Source organism: Nansenia antarctica, assembly GCF_963989245.1.
Source record: "Nansenia antarctica genome assembly, chromosome: 2".
Taxonomy (NCBI): Eukaryota; Metazoa; Chordata; class Actinopteri; order Argentiniformes; family Microstomatidae; genus Nansenia; species Nansenia antarctica.
This window is the reverse complement of record NC_137675.1, coordinates 45725117-45746535: the sequence shown is the minus strand read 5'-3', so window position 1 is coordinate 45746535 and position 21419 is coordinate 45725117. Positions and strand designations below refer to the sequence as shown.

The following is a 21419-nucleotide window of genomic DNA, read 5'->3' as shown; positions in this document are numbered from 1 at the left end:
CTTGGTCTCTAATAATGATCAATACAAGAGTGTGCATTGGTCCAATAAATAAGTAGCAGCGGAAGGGCTTTCTTTTGTTCTTTTTAAGTTTCACCCGCCAGCCTCCATCACACCAAACTACGTTTTTTTTGTTTTTTTACTGATAATTATGCTATAACATAGATTTGATTTTGTGCCGGGATGCATCATGGGACGCTGCTTTATCTTGCGCCCTGGTCGCTGGTGCCTCTTTTCACATGAAGGCCCAGAGATAACCTTGTTTGTCCCATAGGCATACTCACCCCCTGGCAACATATTACATTTAGCAGACGCCTTGATCCAAAGCGAGTTACAACAAATACATTTGACTAAGTAAGTGAATCATCTATCCACCAGTCATAGCAGGAAAAAGTAGTCTATGCTCAGGCCTGGAACTAAAAGAAGGAATATATAGTAGATGTCTCAGGAGGGACAGTTATGGTGTAGCCTGAAGAGATGGGTCTTCAGTCTCCGGCGGAAGATAGAGAGTGACTGCAGTCCTGACAGCAGTGGGAAGCTTGTTCCAAACCTATTCAGTTGAAATCAAATGGGGGGGGAATTGAAGGTGGCACCTACCTTATGAGAGGCATTTCGTTTTAGTGAAATGTTAAATGATGTAACACATTCAGACATTCCAGATGAAAAATCAGTTCTCTGAATCCACAGCATACCAAACAGGACAGTTTGGTGTGGGTCAGGTTCAAAATAATGAATGATTCTATTCATACCCAGACTACAACAGACTGCTAACATTACACCCACACACACACACACACACACACACACACACACACACACACACACACACACACACACACACACACACACACACACACACACACACACACACACACACACACACACACACACACACACACACACACACACAAAGAAGGCAGAGACAGTTAAGTGGAGTATATGGCATAGTTTTACTTTCACATTATTCAGTACAGAGTAAATCTTAATCTAACACAGGTATCTGACAGGTTTAACACCGATACACAGGGGCTGCATTAGCTAGCGGATACTGCATAGACGCACACGCACGCACGCACACACACACACACACACACACACAATGATGCTACGCTTTCCACTACAATGATCGAAGTTGTGAGACATAGAAGTAACTCCCGTTGAACTAATTTGACCATGTATCATAAATTGTCATTAGGGTTTTTAATTCCACGTGGTTACACCAACACACACACACACACACACACACACACACACACTGCCCTCCCCATGGACACAATCCCTGTAGTGGTGATTGACAGTTGTCTGCTGCCACGTCGGTCTTTGTGTTCGTGAGACTCAGACACGCGTGTGAGAGAGAGAATACATTGCCATCTCTTTTAAACCTGTTTGAAATGTGAATTAACATAGATACAGTAAGTGCTGTTTAAGGTGTGGGTGTGTCACATACACTCACAATCCTCTCCCAATGAATACCATGGGAGGCGTGCGTGCGTGTGTGTGCGCATGTATTTTCTGAGGTACTCTTATTTCTTTTTTTTCCCTCAGTCAATGGAGACATGAAGCGTCCTCTCCCAGCCCATCCCTCTTTTTCAGCACAATAAAGACGAAACAAAAAAACGAATAAAAGAGAATACTAGGCGTCTTTCGCAGCACTCTTCATGTGCAAGCGGACCTCCGCCTCCTTCCCTCCTCTCGCTGCACACGACACATTAAAACACCACCGAGGGGCCTCGACGCTCTGAAGCGCGACACGAGGGCCGCGTTCGTCGATTCGCCGGAGCGCACACTGGGTTCAACGTCACAATGGAACCAAGTCATTTGATTGGACCAGAGGCAGTCACGTGGACGCTCCGGCGCTCTCAGAGTGAATTTACGAGCGCGGCCCGAGGCGTCCTCAGCAGTCACGACGCCTGAGGCCAGCTGCACAGCCCGATGATACCACAGGACACTTTGGTACGACCAAAACTGTCAAATAAACCGATATCAGTTCCTGTGACGGCTTCAGAACCCCATCTACGTTTAAACGTCGTACTTCTGAGAGTGGTCAATAGACTTTATGCCGGTTTGCGTATCGGCCAGCCACGCCTTTTTTTGTCTGTTTCCGACACTGTAAACCAGACCAGCTACCCTGGTCCTCTCCTCTCCTCTCCTCTCCTCTCCCCTCCCTGTCCAGCTGACCCATCTGTCCAGCCGGCAGGGGGGATAACACACACTGCTGGCCCATACACAACTGACACAATGGAATGTAAAAAAAACAACAACTCAATAATACACCGTTAGAGATACATACCGACACGTCAATAACGCCACTACGAAAACGAACAAAGAATCAAAACGACGAGACAAATCGATAAAAAAAAGGGTCATTCATTATATGATTTTTTCTTTTTTGATATTTCAATAACAGGTACGGAATCATTCGAGTTTCTATATAAAGTATGGTACGTGAGGGAGGGGGGGGGTGTATGAGTGTGTCTTGGATTTAACGGAAGTCTCTTGGAGCCACCGGAAGTGCACTGGCCGTTTCCCAACTGGAATAGAGCAGGTGGCAGAGACTGGGAATGTGCTGAATTTCGAGCTATAAGGAATATCTCTGGAATAATATCAATGGGACCTATGTACAAGTGATGGGCTCTTGGGACAGCAGAGAAACAGCAGAGGCTGGGGAAGTGTGTGTGTGTGCGTGTGTGTGTGTGTGTGTGTGTGTGTGTGTGTGTGACCACTGTGCGGTAGGACCCTCTCAAGGTAGTCCAATTTCTTTAGTGTAATTTTGTTTTGCCCCCATCAGAGAGATATATGCATGTGTGGGGCCACAAGGATCCAGGTGTGTGTGTTATGAATGCGTGTGTGTGTGTGTGTGTGTGTGTGTGTGTGTGTGTGTGTGTGTGTGTGTGTTCAGAAGAAGTCCTTCTATACAGTACATCTCCCAGAAATGGTCTACGGTTGAAATGTTAGCAGACATTTTGAGGAATCAGAACAAAGACCCCCATTCCCAATCCCCAACACACACAACCACACACAAATAACCACCCACCCACCCTTACACATGCACAAACACACACACACACACACACACACGTGCACTGTCATCACAAGTACAGGAGCACTCTGGGCAGGACGGAGAAGAACAGGACACACCAGCACGTTTCTAGAACACACACACCCACCCACACACACGCACACACGCACACACACGCACACACACGCACAGCCACACACGCGCAGACACTCCACATACACAGGTAAACACCGATTAAAACAAGAATCGCAGCGCTGATGATAATAATAAACAGTAATAATAAAGAGGAGATTGGGAATCATAAAGGTGACAATAATAATGACAATAATAATAGAGCCGTCGCGGGGGAGTGGCGGACGCTTTTTTTCCCTTATGTAGGTTTTTTTTACTCATAGATTCTTTGCTGGGGGGGGGGGCGGGGAGGTCGGAGGAGGGAGGGAGGGGGGAGGTCTATGGGAGATTGTGGAACGTGAAACGCTGGTCTCAGTGGGAGGGGGGGAGAGGGAGGGGAGGGGGAGGGGGTTCTAGAAGGTGATGGTCTGGGCGCGCGGGGGCCGTTCTAGACGAGAGGAGCTCTAGAACTGTTCAGCCAGCAGGTCACACAGCCGCTGGGACACGGTGTCCTTACTGCTGCGCAGGGTCAGCCTGTACATCTGAGGGGGGGGAGAGAGGGGAGAGAGGGGGGTTAACACCCACGGCGTACACACACTCGTACACACACACGTACACACACACACACACACACACACACGCAAGGACATACACACACACACACACACACACAACATATTGGATCGTCTAACCCTAACACAAGACAAGGGTGATTTTTTTTACACTGATGACACATTATTGGCCTGGAGTCTAATACAGCACTGCTGAGAGAGAGAGAGACAGACAGAGAGAGAGACACAGAGAGAGAGACAAAGAGAGGGACAAAGAGAGACAGAGATAGAGAGAGAGAGAGAGAGAGACAAATACAGACAAAGAGAGGGAGAGAGAAAGACAGAGAGACAAAGAGAGACAGAGAGAGAGACAAAGAGAAAGAAAGACAGAGAGAGAGACAATGAGAGACAGAGAGAGATGGTGTGCAAGAAATACGTGTGAGTGGGAGGTCAAAAGATTTGTCACGTTCTGGGTTATTGGCCAGTGACCGAAAAATGACATGGCAAATCTCCTACGTTTGAAAAGAAAGGTGACATAGAGAGGATGACAAAAGGAGGAGGATAGAGGGAGAGGAGCGTGAATTGCATGTCTTTTTTATATTTTGGGGTGTCAATAAGAGGGGGATTTATTTTGGATTGGGAACGATCGAAAATTATCTAGACAGTAACAGAATAGAGAGAGAGAGAGAGGTTGAAAAGAGGGAGAGAGAGAGAGAGAGGGAGAGGGAAAGAGAGAGAGGGAGAGGGAAAGAGAGAGAGAGAGAGAGAGGTTGAAAAGAAAGAGAGAGAGAGAGACAGACAGTACAGGGACAGATGAGTGTGTTACCTGTTCGCCAGGCTTGAGTTGCAGCAGCACACAGAGAGACACAGACAGCAGTGAGTGATGCGATGAGAGCAGCACAGAGAAGGACAGACGGACTCTGTGTGTGTGTGTGTCTGCTCTTCCTGTTTGACTGTGTGTGGGTGTACACATTTTTTTATTTTTTTTATTTTTTATTTTTTTTAAAGAGTGTGGTGACACTGCAGGGCTCCATTACTGTGCATAATGGTGAGTGGTGGTATTCTGTGTGATGTGCGTGTGTGTGTGTGTGTATGTCTGTGTGTGTGTGTGTGTGTGTGTGTGTGTCTGTGTGTGTGTGTGTATTTGTGAATGTCTGTATGTGTGTCTGTATATGTGTGTGTGTGTGTCTGTGTGTGTGTGTGTGTGTATGTGTGTGTGTGTGTGTGTGTGTGTGTGTGTGTGTGTGTGTGTGTATGTCTGTGTGTATGTGTATGTGTGTGAGTGTGTGTGTGTGTGTGTGTGTGTGTGTGTGTATGTGTATACGTGTGTGTGTGTGTGTGTGTGTGTGTGTGTGTCTACCTGGGCTGTGGCATTGGGCTCCAGTCTCAGCAGACAGCCGACCTGTTGGCCCTTGGTCTGGATGACCCCCGCACACACGTAGTTCTCTGGGTTAGGGTCCACGTTCTCCAGCAGGGCTGTCCCCAGCCCCAACAACTAGAGGGAGGGAGAGAGGGAGGGAGAGAGAGAGGGAGGGGGAGAGAGAGGGAGTTAGGGAGAGAGAGAGAGAGAGGGAGGGAGGGAGAGAGAGGGAGAGAGAGAGAGAGGGAGGGAGAAAGAGAGGGAGGGAGGGAGAGAGGGAGAGAGAGAGAGGGAGGGGGAGAGAGAGGGAGGGAGGGGGAGAGAGAGGGAGGGAGGGGGAGAGAGAGGGAGGGAGGGGGAGAGAGAGGGAGGGAGGGAGGGAGAGAGAGAGAGAGGGAGGGAGGGAGAGAGAGAGGAAAAAATGGGAGATAAAAACATGGAGATTGGGTTGGGGTAGGCATGGTGTTAATGAGCAACACATTCAGGTATACAATGGAGAAGTGTGTGAGTGTTTGTAACCTGCACAGCATTTCGCGCTACTGTTTCTACTGCAGTACGACTGGTCCCGCTGTAGTACGACTACCATCATCACTTACTTTACTTCTTTTACTTGACTCTATTATTGTTGACTTTGTATCTTGCTGCAATGCCGATGTTGAAGAAACCTAAACCAAAGAATTGTCCTCCTGTGTAACCACCCGTGCGTTGGATGTACAGAGCACCGAAGGTATCAACCGTGATTGAGAAGGAGTGCTTCTGAAGCCTAGTCGCTTTCAAGTGTTTACATTCCGGTTTACGGAGAAAAAGAAAATGCCTGAAGAAGGTCTACGACCGAAAGCTTGCAATAAACTATGTTTTTGCGGATGCTGTTATTTTGCACACTCCAGTTTACGAAAAAAATAAGCTATTGTGATTCTGAGTGTGTGTGCGTGCACGTGCACCTTGGCCTTGAGCACTTCTGTGTCCATGCCGTGGCTGGCCTTGAAGATCTTCTGTGCTTCTTGCTGGGGCCTGAGAGAGAAATAAATAAATCACAAAACAAGAGATCCAAATCACACAGGACACACTGGAGACGCTCACTGTTACGTCCTCACCGGTATGCGTGTGTGTGTGTCCTTGATGTCTTTAGTGTTTCCTTCTGTGTGCCCCCCCCCCCCTCTCACTACCCTTCTACATTCAGCTGTACCCGTCTGCAATTGGCCATTCATCATTCACTGCCCCGTTCCTGACCAATCAAGAGGGCTAACTGTCTGCCAATCAGAAGGCTGCCCGTCTGTTTAAATACTCCACCAGATTTCCCGTCGTCAGTCGACTAGTTTGCGTGTGGGTGTGTTCGTTCAGTCGACTGGTTTGCGTGTGGGTGTGTTCGTTCAGTCGACTAGTTTGTGTGTAGGTGTGTTCGTTCAGTCGACTGGTTTGCGTGTGGGTGTGTTCGTTCAGTCGACTGGTTTGCGTGTGGGTGTGTTCGTTCAGTCGACTGGTTTGCGTGTGGGTGTGTTCGTTCAGTCGACTGGTTTGCGTGTGGGTGTGTTCGTTCAGTCGACTGGTTTGCGTGTGGGTGTGTTCGTTCAGTCGACTGGTTTGCGTGTGGGTGTGTTTGTTCAGTCGACTGGTTTGCGTGTGGGTGTGTTTGTTCAGTCGACTAGTTTGTGTGTGGGTGTGTTCGTTCATTCGACTGGTTTGCGTGTGGGTGTGTTCGTTCAGTCGACTGGTTTGCGTGTGGGTGTGTTCGTTCAGTCGACTGGTTTGCGTGTGGGTGTGTTCGTTCGGTCGACTGGTTTGCGTGTGGGTGTGTTCGTTCAGTCGACTGGTTTGCGTGTGGGTGTGTTCGTTCAGTCGACTGGTTTGCGTGTGGGTGTGTTTGTTCAGTCGACTAGTTTGTGTGTGGGTGTGTTCGTTCAGTCGACTGGTTTGCGTGTGGGTGTGTTTGTTGACTCTTAGGGTGAATCCCAATTCGGAGCCATGAGACTCCCTTCCGGCATGCATTGCGAATCATCTACAGAAATGTTATTTTCTCTCTCGTAAACACAGAAGCTAGCCTGAAATGTCATTTACTTTTTCTGTAATTACTTGTAATTAAAGACTTGAAAAATTATGATAACCATCGTATTTATGGAAGCATATAGTAGACTAAATTCAAATGCTAATGCAATATGAGATTGCAATTGCATGTTCCACTTTTGCATGCATTCTTTCAGACAATATTCTAATGATTTGCATTTTCATTTTCATGTACCTGATGTGCACATTCGCTGTCAATATTACATTTATAATGCAAAGCCATTTGACAAGTCATGCGCTGCTTTGTAGCTGACAAAATTCAAAAGTTCATTCTAATGTGCAAATGACTATGCAATCCCAAAATAGCATATTCATTTGCCACTTTTGCCTGCGTTATTTGAGTCAATATTCAAATTGTAATGCAATAATGTGATACGCAATTGCATTTACATGTTCTAGGAAACACATCCGCTTTACAGCTGACAAAATTAAAACTCTCTATGCAATTCAAACGCATCCGGGTACTTTGCTCTCCCGTCATGTCCACGGCCCTTTTTGGGTGATAGAAGTGGAGAAGTTTGACTGGCGGTCAATGGACATTTCTGGTCTTTGCTACTTTAATCCGATAAAATAAGAAAACCGTAGTGCTTTTTAGATATTAGGAGCCCAAATCCGATGGCCAGTTAGGCAAACTATTATATAGTGTCGTTGCCGATCAATGATCGACGTCGTTATATAGAGAAAATTAATGAAATAGGGGTTGATTCATCAGAGCAGTCATACGTCATCTCCCTGTCATCAGGCATTTGTAGTTCTTCATTTGATTTGCCGTGTAAATCCCCAGGTTTTCTTTATAACAAGCTTAAAAAAAAAAAACGCTTTTATGTTGAGGTGCTGTGTCTAACAGGCTGATTTGTGGCCGACAGTCGCGCATATGACATATTTCCATGTCTGATGGCATATGACACCTACTAATGTCATTTCAATGCATTATAGACCTTTTCTTTACAACAAGCATAACAAAAAAATCGCTGTTATGCCGAGGTGCTGTGCCTATGCTTAACATAGAAAGTTCCACAGTCCAGCGCGCTCGGGACAGCGGGCACGACACCTGTCCAGCGCGCTCGGGACAGCGGGCACGACACCGGAGCCAGCAGGACACCGGAGCACTCATATCTGCGCGTTTGTCACAGGCTGACAGTCACCGTGTTCCGCTGCCCCGACGTCAGTCCCATGGAAGTGTCAAGCACAGCATTCCCCATAGAAATACATTGGTGTGCGATTTACATTTCAGAGATGTACAACCATGTTTATTTAGAAATAAATTATTACCTGTGGTGTTTGACAGCATGATAGGCGCGAATTTCCCCCCCTTGGTGGTATATGACGCTATAGTTGTTATTATACCAAAACAACCGGCAATCTCATCCGAGCAGTTGTTATTATGTAATATTATCGATGGATGTGCCATTTTTGATGGAGGGCAGTGAGCGGGAGACTCATCAAGGACATGTACCATAGTTAACTAATGCAGTGGACAGCGGCTGTTTCTCCAGCGTTCCTGTCACATCGGATTTCGTAACGTCATAAAATTAAATCTGTAAGTCATGCATTTTTCCATGTTTCCCTTTGATGGCATATGACGCCGTAAATGTAAACTAAAGTTCAGCCGCGAAGTTGTTGCACTGTTGTCCTATATCAGTGCAGACCGGCAGCATAGGAGCACAGGTTTCATACAGGTTAGAGCTTATTCTGTCATGGTCTGATAATTAAGCATTGTTCTTTTTTATTTGATTACTTGTTTGATCGATTGATAGCGTTCAAGTTCATTCAAGTTGTGAATGAATCGCGAGCGTCAATGCTTTTCTACGATACTACGGATCAGTGGTGTCGTCTAGTTTTTTCTAGTGGGTATACTGTGATTTCCCCCTCCCAGCCTCATATCGTTCATTTCGGAACTTCGTAACACAGACGGGGTGAAATATATGAATGAAAGTGTGAAAGTTCTGTCAGAAAATGCCGTTACGTGTCCTCGCGCATTTTTAAGTGGGTATACGGAAATCCTTGGCCTTTCCTAGTGGGTATACGGCGTAGTCCTGCGTATCACGTAGACTACACCACTGCTACGGATGACGTATCAATCGTGAAGCATTGTCCCATTTCTTAGGGGAACCACTACGGCTTGTGGCTCTGTTCGTAGGCCTTGGCTCCACAGCGAGTGACTCCAAAACGAGCCGAAGTGGTAGAAAAGACAATCGGGATTGGGCCTTAGATTCACTGTGCAAAGTTGGACGCCATCTCGTGATTAGGAACACTGATTAGGAACACTGTTTTTGTGGTGTGTTAAACCTTCCTGTCTCGTCCTTTCGTCTTACGTTCAATATCGTATCTTTTGTGTTCATTTGTTTTATGTCACACACACGCGCCATAGGAGACAGGTGAGTAGGTGAGACACCCTCTGTTATTTCACTAGGCAGAGGAGCGGATGTGACGTGTGTTTATTAGATGAGGTTGTACTAGATAGTATTGGCACTAGGTAGTATAGCACTTTATTTTCCTTTGGCGTACGTCTTGTAAACTCACCGTCACTACAGTAAATACATTCTGGCCCTTTAGTTCTGTTGGACCTGTGGACTTGTTGTTAGGTCCCTACAGTAAGCTTGGTCTAGACGGCTCCCCTACACCCCCTAGATGTAGACCAGAAGATCTAGGAGTCCTAAGACTGACGCACACACACACACACACACACACACACACATACACATACACATACACATACACATACACATACACATACACATACACATACACATACACATACACATACACATACACATACACAAACAACCAAACATGAGCAGTTACAAGCACATACACACACACACACACACACACACACACACACACACACACACACACACACACACACCTCCACACCCACCCAAAACATGAGCAGTTACAAGCACGTACACACACACCTCCACACCCCCACACCCACCCAAAACAAAAGCAGTTACAAGCACGTACACACACACAACCAGACCCACACCCACACACACCCGCAACCAAAACATGAGCAGTTACAAGCACGTACACACTAGGGGTGGGACGATTAGGACATTTCATATCACGATTATCGTGGGCAAAATAATCGCGATCCACGATATTATCGCGAGAATATTTTTTTTTAGAATGCCAAAACACACTGTAATCACTTTAACTTAGATTTTGTTGTATTTTTATGACATTTTAAGTCAGTAATTCAAATTCAGATTCTAGTGGCACATATCTCTGGCCATAATCCGGGTCCTTAAGAAAGAGCAATGAGCGCTGATTGACCTAATTCCTTTTCGGCCAATCAGCACCTTTCATTAACGTACCCAAGGAAGTTTAAAGAACGCACTCCCAGTGTTGCCAACTTCCAGAGCCCCTTGGCGCCTTAATTAGTCAAAAGCAACCAGCGACAAATCTAACTTCCTTTTCTGGTCATTTGGGGAATTACTGTAAAGCATCTAACATATCCCGTATTCCACGGTTCACGTTACAACCAGTGGTGTCGTCTAGTTTTTTCTAGTGGGTATACTGTGATTTTCCCCTCCCAGCCTCATATCGTTCATTTCGGAACTGCGCTCCCTGTCGAACTAACATTACATGTTATAAGGCTGATCTGTGCATGATTAGTGCTGCATTTTGACTTATTTCATGTCGCATCTCCCCCCTTTGATGGTATATGACGCTATAGGTCAGACATTTCTATCCCAATGGTCAGAAATTCAAGTGCTTCGTAACACAAACGGGGTGAATTTTATGAATGAAAGTGAAAGTTCTGTCACAAAACGCTGTTACGTATCCTCACACATTTTTAAGTGGGTATATGGAAATCCTTGGCCTTTCCTAGCGGGTATACGGCGTGTCACGTAGACTACACCACTGGTTACAACCGAGCTCAAAAGAGACGAGTAGGGATACAGTCTATGGCGAGCGAGGGTTGCCGTCTCCTCTCTCCCTCAACACTCACTCCCGCGGCCAGTCTGATAGCAGCCGCGGGGAGCGTACCGTTGTTCCCCGGGTCCTCGCGGGGGGTTCGGGCAAAGTTCGGGAAATAACGGACGGTTGTCATGTGTTTATACAGCATGGATGTTACGTGCCTAATGCCTTTGATGCGCACACTTGCTACTTGCCGCTTTCATAATTTTATTTAGCCTATATAGCACATGCATTGCATGTAACCTCAAGTGCTGAACAGTATTAAGTAAACCACAATATATTTGCTAAAGCTTAGGGGCGACCCTGCCTTTTGCAGCCATAGACGGTCACTGCCTGGTAATAACAAGGTAGGCAAATGACAGTATCCCGTCTAAAGTTTTTCACCAGCCATGGTGAGAAGGCTAGCATACGTTACCTAGTGACTGACTGACAAGGCTGACTTGACAGTAACGTTACCCATGCAGGCTGAACAATAGCGCTAACGCAAAAGTTCTGTGAGGATATTCGCGCGCGGCTCATGTGAGGAAACGCAATTATATTACAGTAACAGTCGCTAACTTGACTGCAAAAGTAATGTAGCCTAGGCTGAAAAATAGCGCCAGACATTTGTTAAACACAGTTTATTCATAACATACGATTATGAATTCTCCACGATTAAGTTATTGCGGTGTTTTTATCGCAATTAACGATAAAAACGATAATAGTCCCATCCCTAGTACACACACACACACACACACACACACACACACAAACAACCAAAACATGAGCAGTTACAAGCACGTACACGTACACGTACACCCACACACACACACCCACACCCACACCCACACACTCACTGGCTGAGTTGTTTCCAGCGCTGGAAGAAGTCGTGGGAGAGCATCTCGGTGGGCTGGAAGAACTTGTTGATGGTGACGGGCAGCTTGAGGGTGAGGTTCTGCAGAGCTCCCCCATACCTGCCACACACACACACACACACACCACAACGCACGGGTGAATACGCTGTACGTGTGCCCGATTGTGTGTGTGTGTGTGTGTGTGTGTGTTTGTGCGCCTGTGTGTGCGACACCGTGTACCTGAACTTGATGTTGAGCAGCGGAGCCTCGATGAAGTCAGTGATACACTCTATGTTGATGACCTGCTGCACCTGCGCCCCTCCCTCCACCAGGGGCTCCACTGGCTTGGTCTGCACGTTGAGCTGTGGAAGCACCGGTCAAGGAGAGCAACAGCAGGTGTGTGTGTGTACGTGTATTTATGCACTCTGTATGTACGTATGTTTCACGTTTTTTATTGTTACGTCATATTGCAAGTGGAAGAGAGTCAAATTCTTCGGCTTGGGTTCCTGACATCGCAGCACAAGACAATAAGGCCATAGACAAGATAAGTCACGATCAATAAGTGTGTCAATAGTACAAAGATTTATGAAACACAGGATAAGATGTAAATTCCTTTGTGCAGGCACGTACGTGAGTGTGTGTGTGTGTGTCGTCTTGGTGGTGAGTGGTTCATGCGGGGGGGGGGGGGGGGGGCTGGGGTTAGGTTTAATTTCGGACGCATCATCAGCAGTGTTCCTCCAGGTCATGGGGTGTTTCGGCCATCACACTATACACCCTCGCCAGAGGTGGCCAGCTCAGGGGGATCAGCCCCGAACTTGCGTCAATCCTAATTCGTCATGAGAATGGCTGACGTCTCATGAGACTACGCAAGGCAGGGGCATCCTTTTCCCTGAGTCAGGCCTAAGCTGACCGCATACCTTCTGGTTGGCTACTTCGGGGCCCAGCAGGGATCTTTCCTTCTCATAAAAAGCCACTGGCTGCTTCTTTCGGCTGCTTCCGATGCAGCTTTGATGGCTGAACGCAGGCTTTGGCCTCTGATTCCCAGGTCTGTAAACAATCTGGTGGTAGATCTTGCCACAAACCCTCTGCACCCCACCTCCACTGGGCGGACTTCAGTGTTCCAGCCGCGGTGTTGTGCTTCGGCGGCGAGCTCAGCATAGCGTAGATGTTTCCGCTCGTAAGCTTCATCCACTGCGTCCTCCCAGGGTACGGTTAGTTCAATGATGTACACCTTTTTTAGAGAAGGGGACCAGAGAACCAAGTCAGGTCTCAGGGTGGTTATGGCGATCTCTTTAGGAAACACAAGCTGTCATCCAATATCAGTCAGCATCTTCCAGTCGCGGGCCAACCGTAGCTGGCCTCGCTCAGATGGTGTCGAGCTGCTCCTGGTAACCTTTGCCCCCTCACGGACAAAGGTAATTGCCTGTTGGTGGTTGGATGCTGATGGCGGTAGGGAGTTGGTGGCAGCTCGTTTGTGCTCCAGGGTGGATGCAAAGATCTTCAGGACTTGGTTGTGACGCCACGTGTAGCGTCCTTGGGCGAGACTAGTTTTGCATCCTGAAAGAATGTGCCTGAGGGTGGCTGGCGTGGAACAAAGGGCACACCCCGGGTCTTCACCATACCACTGGCCAAGGTTAACTGGTGTTGGAAGGACGTCGTATGTAGCTCTGATAATAAAGCTCAACTGCCTCGCTTCCATGGCCCACATGTCCTTCCAGCTAATCTTCCTCCTCTCCACACTGTCCCATCGCGTCCACTGTCCCTGCTTGGCAAGAGAGACTGCCTTGGACCATCTTCCAGCCTCCTCCTGATGGCGTACTTCCTCCACCACCATCTTCCTCCGTTCTGGTGCTGTGGCCTTACTCCAAGCAGGGCGAGCAGCTGTTAGCCCGAAGCCTCCTCTTCCCTGCTGAACATACCCCACAATGTCAGCATGTTTGAGGGCTGCTGTTGCTTCCTCCACCGCTTTGGCTGGTGTCCATTTGCGCCCGGTTGCCAAGGTTGGTGCGTTGTTGCTCACCACTAAATCTCTGGATTCATTCAGTGTCATCTGGAGTCTTGTTTTTGCACACTTGAACTCCTCTGTGAGACTGGTGAGGGGCAGCTTGAGGATGCTATCTCCGTAGAGACCTATGGTGGTAAGGCATCGTGGAATTCCGAGCCATTTCTTGATGTAGCCTGTGACTCCTCTTTCCAACTTCTCTACGGTTGAGATTGGGACCTCATACACTGCGAGGGGCCACAGCATCCGTGGTAGGAGACCAAACTGCAGGCACCAAGCCTTTAACTTTCCAGGTAGCTGTGTTTTGTCGATGGACTGCAGGCCACTGCTGATATCTTTGCGCAGTTGTAGCACCTGGTCTTTGTCCTTCAGGCTTGCATCATACCACCTGCCAAGGCTTTTTACAGGTTGCTCAGACACTGTTGGGATTGGATCATCGCCGATGAAGAATTTCAGGTCAGAGAGCACTCCCTTCACAATTGAGATGCTTTGTGACTTGGATGGTTTGATCTTCATACGGGCCCAACTGATGTTCTCTTCCAGTTTTCTGAGCAGCCTCCTGGTGCATGGGACGGTGGTGGTCAACGTTGTAATGTCGTCCATGTAAGCTCTGAGCGGAGGGAGACGCTGACCAGAGTCAACTCGCTGTCCGCCTACAACCCATTTTGAGGCTCGGATGATGACTTCCATTGCCATCACAAATGCCAGGGGTGAAATAGTGCATCCCGCCATGATGCCTACTTCCAGGCACTGCCAAGAGGTGGTAAAGTCAGAGGTGGTAAAGCAGAACTGCATGTCTTGGAAGTAGGATTTAACCAGGGCTGTGATGGTGTCCGGTATGTGGAAGAAGTCGAAGGCAGACCACAGGAGTTTGTGGGGCACAGAGCCAAAGGCATTGACAAGGTCCAGAAAGACGACGTAAATGTCCCGTCTCTCCACCTTTGCCGTTTGGATCTGGTGCCAGATCATGCTGAAATGTTCTGAGCACCCCGAGAATCCTGATATTCCTGCTTTCTGTACAGATGTGTCGATGTATTTGTTTCTTCTCAGATACTCGGCCATCCTCTGTGCAATGACACTAAAGAAGATTTTGCCCTCAACGTTTAGCAGGGAGATTGGACGGAATTGGCTGATTTTTTACATTTACATTTTTGGCATTTAGCAGACGCCTTATTCCAAAGCGACTTACAATCAATACATTTGAGTGCTAAGGATGTGAATCATCAGTCCATCATTCGTGGCAGGAAGAGTAATCTAGCTCAGGCCCGGGGCCACTGATAGAAGGAGAAACCTTCTTCTACCACCTTCTTCTAAAACCTTTTATTTTTTTTATACTGGAGGAACAGAGAAGCAGTACAAAGGGGGTGATGGAAGTTCTTAGGGACACAGTAGAGGGGAAAGCGGACGTCTTTAGGAGACGTAGTGCTGAGGGGCAGAAGATGTCTCAGGAGGAGCAGTTAAGGTGTAACCTGAAGAGGTGGGTCTTCAGTCTACGACGGAAGATGGGTAGTGACTCGTTCTACGACGGCCGTGGGGAGCTCATTCCACCAGCGGGGAGCCAGAGTTGTGAAGAGACGTGATCGGGCAGCACGACTGCTGTGCAGAGGTGGTGGGGCCAGTCGGCCAGCCGAGGTGGAGGAGCGGAGTGAGCGGGCTGGAGTTTGGGGGGTTACCATTTCCTTCAGGTAGGCAGGGGCTGTCCCTTTAGCTGCCTGATATGCAAGCACCAGGGTCTTGAATCGGATGCGAGCTGCTACCGGGAGCCAGTGCAGAGTGCGAAGGAGGGGTGACATGAGAGTATTTGGGGAGGTTGAATACCAGACGTGCAGCAGCGTTCTGGATGAGCTGCAGAGGTCTAATGGCGTAGGCGGGGAGACCAGCCAGGAGAACGTTGCAGTAATCCAGGCGGGAGATGACCAGTGCCTGGGTCAAGAGTTGCGCTGCCTCTCTGGTAAGGAATGGTCGTATCCTTCTGATGTTGTAGAGGAAGAATCTGCAGGAGCGAGCCGTTGCTGCAATGTTCTCCGCACAGGATAGTCGGTTATCCAGGATCACTCCAAGATTCTTGGCTGTCAGGGAGGGGGTTACAGTAGTAGGGCTGGGACGGCGCGTCGACGTTGTCGACGTAATCGACTACGTCAATACGTCGACTTGCGTAATGTGCGTCGGTGCGTCGTAAATAAACAACATGGCTGCGACCAGTGGAAACATGAGAGCCGGCAGCTAAAAGACTTCGCCCACGATCGTCCAAAGTGTGGGAGTACTTTACAAAAAAAGAAAACAATGTGGTGGTCTGTAAACTGTGCAGAAATGAAATGGCCTATCACAGCAGTACGTCTGCAATGAACAAGCACCTCAAGCGAAAGCATCCTGGAGCTCTTTGTGAAGACAGCCGCAAGATAGCACCGTAAGTCACCGTTGTATTTCTGTTCACTTTTCCGGCCGTGTATGAGTGAAAAATGGATAGCTACTAGCTAATGTTACACAAGCAATGTAGCTCACCACAGTTTGTATGTCTTGTCTTCTGGTGTTAGTAACGTTAGCTATGTAGCTGGCTAGCTACGGTAGCCTATTGTCATTGTGGTGATCGCACCTACGTTATCTAGCTCGTAGCTCGCATGCTACGTTAGCATCCATTTAGCTAATCATAACATAGCAGCGAGAGTAACGTTAGCTAGCCATGTAGCTACTAGCTAGCTATGTGTTGTGGTGATGGACAGACTTCTAAATGGCCATGTTGGCATTCAAGTTGGCTAAACATAGCAGTGAGGTGGAAATTAAGGGGCCTACACATGATAAGAAATGTGTGCTTTTTTTATTTTCAGGAGGCAAAGCAGTGTGGAAAACTTTTTCCACAAAAAGAACACAACTCCATGCACACCCCAGATGGCTGCTCAGCTTTCTAACTGCATCTTAGAGATGATCGTCAAGGACATGAGACCTGTTGCTATTGTGGAGGGTCAAGGCTTCCGTGAGATGATCAACACATTTCACCCAGGGTATACACTTCCCTCCAGGCACCACTTCACAAATTTGATGGAGAAGAAATACGAGGCTACTCTAGAGAGAGTGAAATCTGAAATAAAAAATAAAAAAATCACACTCACCACAGATGCTTGGACAAGTATTGCCACCGAGGCGTACTTAGGAGTCACCTGCCACTTTATCTCTGAAGACTGGGAGCTGACTTCATACAGTCTGACCACGATTTATATATTTGTACAAGAATAATTGAATAAAATACTGAAATGTTGATAAGAGAAGTTTTTGAAATGTATTTGGGGGAAATTAAGTGATACATTAATCGAACAGTAAAAAAGTAATCGTTAGACTAATCGTTAAATTAGTCGTTAGACTAATCAGAAAAATAATCGCTAGATTAATCGTTAGAAAAATAGTCGTTTGGGACAGCCCTATACAGTAGAGTTCTCCACTGTGATAGAGAAGTCTTGGAGAGGGCAGGCTTTCCCGGGGATGAAGAGGAGCTCGGTCTTGTTAAGATTGAGCTTGAGATGGTGGTCAGCCATCCAAGTTGAAATGTCAGCGAGACATGCAGAGATACGGGTTGCCACGTGTAGACGGGGGGAAGGACAGGAAGAGTTGAGTGTTGTCTGCGTAGCTGTGGTAGGAGAGCCCGTGTGAAGAGATTACCGAGCCAAGAGACTTGGTGTAGAGAGAGAAAAGTAGGGGCCCTAGGACAGAACCCTGGGGTACCCCAGTGGAGAGGGTTCGTGGAGAAGACAGCGATTCTCTCCAGGTCACCTGGTAGGAGCAGCCCGCCAGGTAGGAAGAAAACCAGGAGTGTGCGATGCCAGAGATGCCCAGTTCTGAGAGGATGGAGAGAAGGATCTGGTGATTGACTGTGTCGAAGGCAGCAGACAGGTCAAGGAGAATGAGAACAGAGGAAAGGGAGGAAGCTTGGGCAGAGTGGAGGGCTTCTGTGACAGCAAGGAGCGCAGTCTCAGTGGAGTGCCCAGCCTTGAAGCCGGATTGGTGGGGGTCTAAGTGTTCCATCTTCCGGAGATAGTCAGTCAGTTGTTTAGATGCCGCGCGTTCAAGGGTTTTGGAAGGGAAGGAGAGAAGGGATACAGGTCTGTAATTGTGGACAGATGAAGGGTCAAGGGTAGGTTTCTTGAGGAGGGGCTTGACTCTGGCTATTTTGAAGGCCGCTGGGACAGATCCTGTGGATAGGGAGGAGTTGATTAGGGTGGTAAGGTAAGGAAGGATGTCGGTGGAAATGGATTGGAGAAGAGGGGAGGGGATGGGATGTGGTTGCCCGTTTTGATGTGATAAGTGTGAGAATCTCATCGGGGGAGAGGGGGGAAAAAGATGACAAGCCAGAGACCGAGTGTTGAGGAGAGAGTTTGGAAGGGGTGTTAGCATCGTTAGTAGGAGGAGGGAGAGGTGGGGGGGAAAAGGTGCTGCTGATGTCGTCCACCTTTTTTTCAAAGTAGGTGACAAAGTCATCGGCGGACAGGGAGGAAGGAGGAGGGGGAGGAGGTGGATTAAGGAGTGAAGAGAAAGTGGAGAACAGTTTTCTAGGATTAGAGGCAGAAGAATGTATTTTGGAATGATAGTAGGATGCTTTAGCAGCTGATGCCGAGGAGGCGTAGTTGGAAAGGAGAGAGTGATAGAGGTTACGGTCATCAGAAAGGCCAGTTTTTCTCCATTTCCTCTCAGCTGCTCTGAGCTCAAGTCTACAAGCATGTAGCGTTTCAGAGAGCCAGGGAGCTCGAGGAGAGGATCGAGCTGGCTTCAAGGTTAGTGGACAGAGGGTGTCGAAGGATGAGGTGAGAGCGGACAGGAGAGTGGAGGATGCCGCATCAGTGGATAGAAGGGAGAAGGATTCAATAGAGGGTAGGGAGGATAGGACAGAAGAAGAGAGGGTGATGGGGGACAGGGTACGTAGGTTACGACGAGAGGAGAGGAGAAGGTCAAGTACTCCGGATGAGAGAAGCTTCTCTGATTGGAAATTGAAGTCACCTAGTAGTACGAGCGGAGTGCCATCATCAGGGAAGGAGCTGAGAAGGCCATCCATCTCGCCTAGGAAGTCACCGAGCTGGCCTGGGGGGCGATAGATGACAACAATGTGGAGTTTGACCGGGGAGGAGACAAAAGCAGCATGAAATTCAAAGGAGGACATAGACAGGTGTGCCAGGGGAAGGACAGTATGTGACCATTTGGGCGAGATGAGGAGTCCTGTGCCTCCCCCTCGACCAGAGGGTCTAGGGGAATGAGAAAAGGAGTAGGCGCCAGAGAGGGCTGCTGGTGTAGCTGTGTTTTCTGGTGTGATCCAGGATTCAGTGAGGGCAAGGAAATTGAGGGCCATAAGAGATGCATAAGCTGAGATAGCGTCAGCTTTCCGGACCGCCGACTGGCAGTTCCAGAGACCGCCTGCGACGATAAAGTCATGGTCAGTAGAAGAAGGTGGGTAGATGAGATTGGAAGGGTTGCGAGGGGGTATGTAGCGTCTAGGTGTCCTCCTGAGTGTCAGAAGAACAGGAATAGGGAGAAAGCACATAGTGATATAAGTCCGTAGAGGGGAAGAGGGCTAATGAACCAACAGTAGTAGGAGTAGCTAAGCGCACTCAGTAGACCGACGTGACAAGAGAAGACAGCAATACTACAGACAACTGGAAGAGAAGGTACTTAGTACCCTGGCTTCCTCTCAGGCCTTCCTCGATGGACTCCCACAGATAGACTCCCTTGTCTTGTTGTCACAAGTCTTAGACTCCCACAGATAGACTCCCTTGTCTTGTTGTCACAAGTCTTAGTGTCAGGAGGCTGTCGCTCTCAGACAGGCCAGATATTTATGGACACTAGCAGGCTTGTAGCCCCTCCCCACTAACTCACTAGTCGCATGTATGAGCTCCCTGGCCCTGGTCTATCCACTATATAGGGGAGATAGAAGTCTCCTCCTACTACAAATTAGTACCTACTTAGGTCCAGAAACTGGTAGTTTCACTAGAGTTACTCTGAAGCCTTTGTTTTGAAAACAGACAGCTTAACTAGATAGTCTTAAAACAGACAGCAATCACACTATTACTAATGAACAGACAGGTATCAGTAGTCCAACTTTAACTAGATAGTCTTAAAACAGACAGCTATCACTCTAATACTAATAACAAGACAGGTATCAATTTATCAGTAGTCCAGCTTAACTAGATAGTCTACTTACTCAGAATGTAGAGAGGTGAGTTCACAGCTAGGTTCCCAAATGTATGAGCTCCCAGGCCCTGATGTTGACTGCATCCTTCTCCTTTGGGATGAGGACTCCACCTGCCCTGCGCCACGCTTTAGGTATTATCTTCTTCTGCCATGCTGTTCTCATGAGCCTCCAGAGAAACCTCAGGACATCTGATGCGTTCTTATACACCTTGTATGGGACTCCGTTTGGCCCCGGGGCTGATTCCGTTCTTGCTCGACGCACTGTGTTTTCCACCTCTTTCCAGGTTGGAGGGCTGATCAGCATGTGGTGTTCAGGGGGGTCGATTGGTGGGATATCAGAGGGAATGGTCAGATGTTCATGCCGCCTTGGGTGAGAGTGTGTTTCTTTCAGGTGATTTTCCAGGTCTGTCTTTGTTGTTTTTAGAGCTCCACTTTTTTCCTTTGTGAAGATACTTTTAAGGAACTTGAAGGGATCCTTATAGAACTGTGTTCTAGCTTGTTCTTTCTTCCTTCTACGTTTCCGGAGGTTCTCTGCTCTACGGAGGGATGCCAGCCGTGATTTGATGTTGACTTGAAGTGCGTTTATGCCTTCCCTTTCCACTCCAGAGGCTTTTTTCCACCGTTTCCTAAGTTGTCTTCTTTCTAGGACGAGGCGCTGGATCTCCTGTTGCCTCCTGGAAACGGGTGCAGTTGGAACATCTTTCCCGCCTTTCCTTTCTTGCACTCCAAAGCGTTCTGCCCCATACTGGTAGATGATATCCCCCATTCTCTCCAACTTCTTTTCCACTGTCCCTTTAAGTTGCTCAAGAGACAGGGTCAGGTCAGTATTGATAGTTTCCCACAGCCCCGGCACCAGGCCACTTCACATGCAGTCTATGCCCTGCTAGTCTCTTTTCGACTACAGGTCTAGGGGGTTGGGTCGGTTCTACCACTGTTGTTATCCCCTCTGTGTTTGCTTCCTCCACGACAGTGGTACTGATGTACTGCAAGCTATGGTTTGGATACAGGAGTGTGACAGTGTGTATATGTGTGAGAGTGTGACCGTGTGTATAAGTATGAGAGTGTGTATATATGGGAGTGTGTGTGTGAGTCAGTCAGTCAGTTCATTGAAAGGATATGAGACTGCAGCTCTCCCGGGCAGCTCACTGTAGTGCTGAAGCTGACAAACTGCACGGACGTCTTGTTGCCGTAGAACAGATACATCCTCCCTAAGAAGGGACACACAAACACATCATTATTATTATTATTATTCCTCCAGGATTTTTTTTTCAAAAACATCCCCCATGTTCAGGTGATGGCACACTGTACACAGTAACTTAACCAGGGGTGTAAACTGGTGATGGCACAAAAAGGTGACATTTTTTTTGCGCGGATAACATTTTGTCGATGG

General features: G+C 47.9%; 1 protein-coding gene across 2 annotated transcripts in view; it reads right to left on the bottom strand.

Moving 5' to 3' along the window:
* Positions 1-934: 934 nt before the first annotated feature.
* The window catches only part of ap2a1 (adaptor related protein complex 2 subunit alpha 1), a 61885-nt gene continuing 41400 nt past the window's right edge, over positions 935-21419 (bottom strand). For both annotated transcript variants that reach the window (XM_080522383.1, XM_080522384.1), the window contains 6 exons: positions 21149-21237; positions 12100-12224; positions 11863-11979; positions 5980-6049; positions 5039-5173; positions 935-3669 (listed from right to left, as the gene is read on the bottom strand). In XM_080522383.1, coding sequence (XP_080378509.1) covers positions 3592-3669; positions 5039-5173; positions 5980-6049; positions 11863-11979; positions 12100-12224; positions 21149-21237 — 614 coding nt within the window. In that variant the 3' untranslated portion in view covers positions 935-3591. The remainder of the gene's footprint in view (positions 3670-5038; positions 5174-5979; positions 6050-11862; positions 11980-12099; positions 12225-21148; positions 21238-21419) is intronic.